Below are 6,000 nucleotides of genomic sequence, written 5' to 3'. Positions count from 1 at the left end.
CCCACTGACTACTATGGGATCCCATTGATACGGTCACAAATGACGGTTTTCACCCGGACAAATACTGCTGCATGCAGCAGACTGGTCCGACCAACAGCCAGCATTTATGCCAGAACAGGCCGCCAGATTTCATAACGCTACTGTGAACAACCAATGTGGGTTGGCCAGCATTTCAGCTGCGTGTGGCAGCAGAGGCGTTTTAAACACAGCCTAAGGGCTCATGCAAATTGCATTTCGCAATACGCAGGCATTGACTGTAGGGCCGCCGTATGCTGAAGCAGGACCCATCCACTTGCACGCACGACTTTTTTTGCGGTGCAGTGGGACGGACAGAAAACCACAGAAGCACTCCGTAGTGCTTCCATGCTTCTGTTCCGCACAACACCTTCCGAATTGAGGACCCATACAAGTGAACGGGTGCGCATCTGTGAGGTGCTGCACAAACGGCCGGTGTCCATAATCCTCATCCTGAAAAAGGCAGGTGTCAAGTTTTATTTTGTGGAAATCACAAAGAAACACATACAGCAAAACATTGTAGCTTTAAATGCGACTTTGTCATGGATAATGAGCTGGCCGGAACCCAATCTTAGAATTCACTAGCGCTGTGCGCTCCACTATACTCGCAGGTAACATCTATTCGCACTGTGTGGTCTCAGCCTTATTAGACCATTGCCTGCAGTAATAAATTGTTCGGTGTAATCTTGTGACCTTCACATCTTGGGATTAAATGACTTCAAGGCGTCAAATAATTTACTCAGGATGAGCACTGCATACTAATTTTCTGCAGGTACAGGAACATATATTACTGGTACTACAGTGACGGTAGTAAAGCAAATTGTAAAGGAATTCTCTAAAATATATGAATTGAGTTATTACAGGAAGAAATACAGGCCCCACAGCCTATAGGACGTAGAGTTTTCTCCACGTGGGCTGTAATGTTAGGAGTCTGAATTGGTAAAGGCCCCTCTCCTGCTGGCATAGAAGATACATGGTTCATTCATTATAAGGATTTTCTGTAATGTTAGCTGCCGGTCACTGTAGTGTTTTTACACGGTGTCCTGCCCTCAGCAAGTTCACCATCATCATCTTCTCCAGACTCTAAATCTATATGGAAATCTAAGTCATCTTCTGCATCACAGGCGCCATCATGATTTTCATTAGGTGCAGATGTGTCCGTCTGTTGGTCCTTTGCTGCTCTAGAATGGAAATAAAAAAATACTTCAGTCAGTACATTGCAATGGAAAATTGTTATATTCAATAAACCTTAACTGCATATACTATGCTTTTACAACAGCTGTTTAGGGGAACTAATGGGAGACCAATCAAGTTGGTCTTCAATAGTGTTGGGCAAGCATGCTCGGCTGAACACCTTTTTCACTCGAGCATCGCCGCACACCACTGTTCAGCCGCACACCGTGTGTGCTCGAGCGCGATGCTCAAGTCTCCTCCTCACACGTTTGTTGGCTGCTACACAGCCAATAAACGTGCGGTGCAGTAGTGCCACTCACTGTAATGCCGTAGCCATGTTGGCTACTGGCATTTCAGTGATTGGCTGGCCGAACGCGTCATCAGGTGCTATATAGCACACAAAGACATGTGGTTTGGCTCAGACTTGGGGCGAGCTGCAGCAGAAGGGACAGATAGTGTAGTGTGCTTTTTTTTTTTTTTTTACAGAGTTTTGAGTGTTGAAAGGTGTTAGAGACCCAACAGTCCCTTTTAAAGGACTATTGTTTTATCTGGCTGCAAAATATATTAGCGCAACGTGCGCTAAATTGCATGCAATTGTTTGGCTGCTGGTGACAGCAGCGACATTACCTGCGCTACATCTCCTGTATAACGTTTGTGCATCATAAATATCAGTAACATTCAGTTTTTTTTATTTGCGCATACACTTACAAAACCTGCGCTACTGTACATGTGACATACTTGCAATCATATATACCATTCAATATGCTCAAGACGAGCAGTAAGGGACGGGAAGTGGCCGTGCACGCAGTGGTCGTGGCCCTGGGCGTGGTGAAACTGGGCCTGCTGCCAGAGCACAAGAAACACACTTATCCACGATACCTAGAATCATGACCCAGCTTGCAGGGTGGCGCAGGACATCACTCTCGAAGTGACACCTGGGACTACATGGGGACTTTGGCCCCTTGCAGACGAGCGTTACTCCCGCAGCGAGTCCGCAACACAGCACCCGGCCTGACCTCCCAGCACTGACTGGAATCACATAGCATTATATTGATTTATGATGCTATGTAACCCTTACAGTTCTGGAATGTACTGGATAACACGGACAGCATTATGTCAGTGTTATCCAATACATTCCAGAACTGTAAGGGTTACATAGCATCATAAATCAATATAATGCTATGTGACCCCCGGCAGCGCTGGGGGGGTCAGGCCGGGAGCTGCGTTGCGGACTCGCTGCGGGAGGAACGCTTGTCTGCAAGGGGCCTTTGGCTGTGACAAACATCACATGGCGAGAGATCACAGTGTAGCAATTCAGCATTGCCACTAGTGAGGGGTCATTTTGGGACCTGCACATTGTCATGACAAACCCCCAATAATTCTCACAACTGTAGGGTTGCAATGCGACCCCATTCACTGTCACGATTTGAAACCCTGCACTACATTACATTACGATGATTGGTCGAGCTGGCAACAGTGTGTCCCTTTCTTATTATTTAGCACAGACAAAGTGCACCAGGCCCTGGGACAGAATTGCATTAACCAGCTATGGAATCAGTTTCATCTGCTAGTGTGAGGAGACAAAGCCCAGCGTTACTCGGCATTCTGTGTGTGGCTGAGCGCAGCTGTCCACCATCATTGCCCTCTCTTCCCCACCACTTACATGGGGGGCACAGGGCACCCTCAGCACATGGCGCAGTGTACGCAGAACGTCCCCTCCGTAAATCACATGACTGAAAGACTCATCTACTTTAGCTGTCTAAGGAGCAGTCGGCAGTGAGCGCACTCTGTTTTCATAACTGAAAAGCAAGCTGCTGTGTTTAGCGCGGGAGAAGGAGGGTGTGAGAGGAGTAGCCAATGGTACGGCAGCACGCTGATACTGACCAATCAGCAGCCTCCTCACTAATAACAGAGCTCTGTTATTGGATTGCTGTGTGTCTGCCGGATGCAAGACCTTTCTTCTTAAAGCGGCAGAGCAGTGGACGGTCTAGGCGCAAATGGCGACAAGACTACAAAGTCTTGTCGCCATTTTGCAATTCTAAGTCGCATTGATGAACAAAAATTATAGTTTAATACCCATTTACCATATTTTTTTGCTCATGAGATGCACTTTTTCCACCCAAATAGCAGTGCATTTCTAGAGTGAATAAAAATTTGCGCTTTCATTACGGAAGCGCTCATTAGTATCCAAGAGGAGTGGTGACCGTAGGACTGCTAGCGCTGACTTGTACTCAACAATCCCTGGTCTTCTTCTGGGCGCCGTGCATCACCTGACTATATACAGTATCAGGTGCACATAGGAGCGCACTTTGAATTGATGCTGCATGACGTCAGGTCACGTGCAGCGCGAGTCAGAAGAAGACCGGCTAATGTTGAGTGCAAGAGAGACCACCATATCTGCAGAGTGTCAGATCCAACCGAAGAAGGAAAGGAAAGTTCATGTCTTGTTTTAGGTCTGATCTGAGACCTGATGAAACTTTGAGAGTCCGAAGGATCTTGGCAGTCCGATCTGAGGTCATATTTTCCTGCTCTAAATCCTTGGTGCATCATATGGTCAGATGCATCTTATGGAGCAAAAACAGCACTTTTTTTTAAAATAAAACAGGCATGGAATAAGGTCCACATTAAATGAAGATTTAGAAGCAGCAGCATCGCCCTTCCATTAGGGGGCGCTATTGAGAATTCCAAAGTATTAAGTGGGGGGTCCTTATTCCAAAGACAGAGCCGGAACAAACTAGGAGGTGCCTTTGTTCTTGGTTCAATAATGGAATAAAACACTTGAAAAAAAAGTTTCATTTCAGTCTGCCATTGTCCTCTTCACTGTAATGTTTGCACAATCCTATATGTGTGACTGCCAGAGAAATCACATTGTGCCGTACAGCCATGGATACAGGAGACGGGCCAAGTAAAGTCTTACAACACTGCACACAATGCTGGAAAGGTTTTACTTACATGTGAGAGCAAAGCTGCGCTGAACAAATGAAAATGATGCAATCTGAGTTGAATCTGACTTTGTTTCGCTTTTCTATGGATGTGTGGTTATGCTTTAACATGTACAGTCTTATTTTTGTGTGCATGATTGTTTTCTTTGCGCAACAAAAATATGAACATTGTTACTTTTAGCGCCTCACTGGACAAGAGGTGTGGCTTAAAATGCGTCAATGTGAGCCAAAATTTGGGTGCTAAGTAAACTAACCAATAGGTGGTGTAAAGTTAAAGGGGTTCTGCCCTTTGTTTTAACTGATGATCTATCAAGTGAACAGAGCTTAGCCCCGCCCACACTAGTTGATACTAATCGTGATGTCACTAGGCCAGCAGTAAACAGTTAGAAGACTGCGGCTCTACTGGAGCGCCATTGCCTTCTCAAACAGCTGATCGGCGGGGGTCCCAGGTGTCGGACCCCCGCGGATCAGATGCTGATGATCTATCCAGAGGATAGATCATCAGTTAAAACAAAGTGCAGAACCCCTTTAATGTAAGGTGTGTAACTTCTAGCACTAAATTTATCACATGGTGTGAGCCACTGTAATAAATTTCACACAATTTCCAGTCACCTTGGGCAAAAAATACCTAACTCCCTAAAACCTAAACCATCAATATTTCATCTTTAGTGCCCTTTTATAATGGACATATATCAACTCATAAATGCTCATATGAATGTTCATTCCCAATCACTGGCCTCCTGTTAGCAGCATTAGCATGCAGGAATGATTGGAGATGTATGGGGGTCTTTTTAGTATCCGTTGATCACTCACACATTTACATGGGCCAATTATCAGGAGCGAGAGTTCGTTCATGATAACTGACCCATGTGAAAGGGCTTTAATCCAAAATAAACTAATATACCAACTAATAAAATAAAAGCAGAGGTAAAATTAAAAAGGTACAGACACAGGGGTGCATTTTGCCACACCCTTTAACCTATGTATTGTAAAGGAGGCAATCTGCAGCATAAATTGACATGCTGCAGATTGTTAAGGGCACGCGTACTGACAATGGTTGTAGAACCCAACTGTGCCAAGTGAACGGTTTGACGTTGGGCCAAACCCTAAGGGTGTTATTCTGGTGTCTCCCTGGTATTCACCCTTAAAGGGCTTCTGTCAGCCCACTAAACCGTTGTTTTTTTTTGGGTTAATATTAATCCCTACACTGCGAGCTCCCTATACATAAGCTAAATATTCATTTTGGTTCTGTAGAGGCGGCCGCTCTGTCGGCCGCTCCATCCTCAATGCGCCTGCGCCGATGACGTCACATGTACACCCGGCGCAGGCGCATTGAGGATGGAGCGGCCGCCTCTCAGTGCGCCTGCGCCGATTAAAGACAGGTACGGCGCAGGCGCGATATTTTGAATTCAAAAAGGGCCAGCAGAGAACGATCCCGTTCCCTGGCCCTGTCAATCACACAGCGGAGGGGGCGTCATTAGCAGCGGAGGATGCGGCTGCTACCAGCAAGTAGCCGCCCTACTTGCTGGTAGCAAGGTAATTTACATATTATAAAACTTGCTTTTTAACAAAATCTACAGAACCAAAATGAATATTAGCTTATGTATAGGGAGCTCGCAGTGTAGAGATTAATATTAACCCAAAAAAAAAAAAATGGTTTAGTGGGCTGACAGAAGCCCTTTAAACCTTTGTACAGGGATGTGGACTTTGCTGCGGGTTAGCGACCAGACCACTACCTCCTGGGATGGTCTTTGAGAACACACTGGTGAAAACACTAAAAACACAGACATGGCACAAAACACTGAGCACTGGCAGAAGTACAGATCAGGAACCCATGCAGACAGACCCAGGAACCCGTTCACACTCAGTA

General features: G+C 45.8%; 1 protein-coding gene across 1 annotated transcript in view; it reads right to left on the bottom strand.

The window, feature by feature from the left end:
- Positions 1–462: 462 nt before the first annotated feature.
- The window catches only part of C1H9orf85 (chromosome 1 C9orf85 homolog), a 48,306-nt gene continuing 42,768 nt past the window's right edge, over positions 463–6,000 (bottom strand). The window contains exon 4 of the mRNA XM_044287338.1: positions 463–1,196. Within this exon, the coding sequence (XP_044143273.1) occupies positions 1,022–1,196 (175 nt within the window). The 3' untranslated portion in view covers positions 463–1,021. The remainder of the gene's footprint in view (positions 1,197–6,000) is intronic.

Source organism: Bufo gargarizans, chromosome 1, assembly GCF_014858855.1.
Source record: "Bufo gargarizans isolate SCDJY-AF-19 chromosome 1, ASM1485885v1, whole genome shotgun sequence".
Taxonomy (NCBI): Eukaryota; Metazoa; Chordata; class Amphibia; order Anura; family Bufonidae; genus Bufo; species Bufo gargarizans.
The sequence above is the reverse complement of the archived record's forward strand: the minus strand, read 5'-3'. Positions and strand labels throughout refer to the sequence as shown.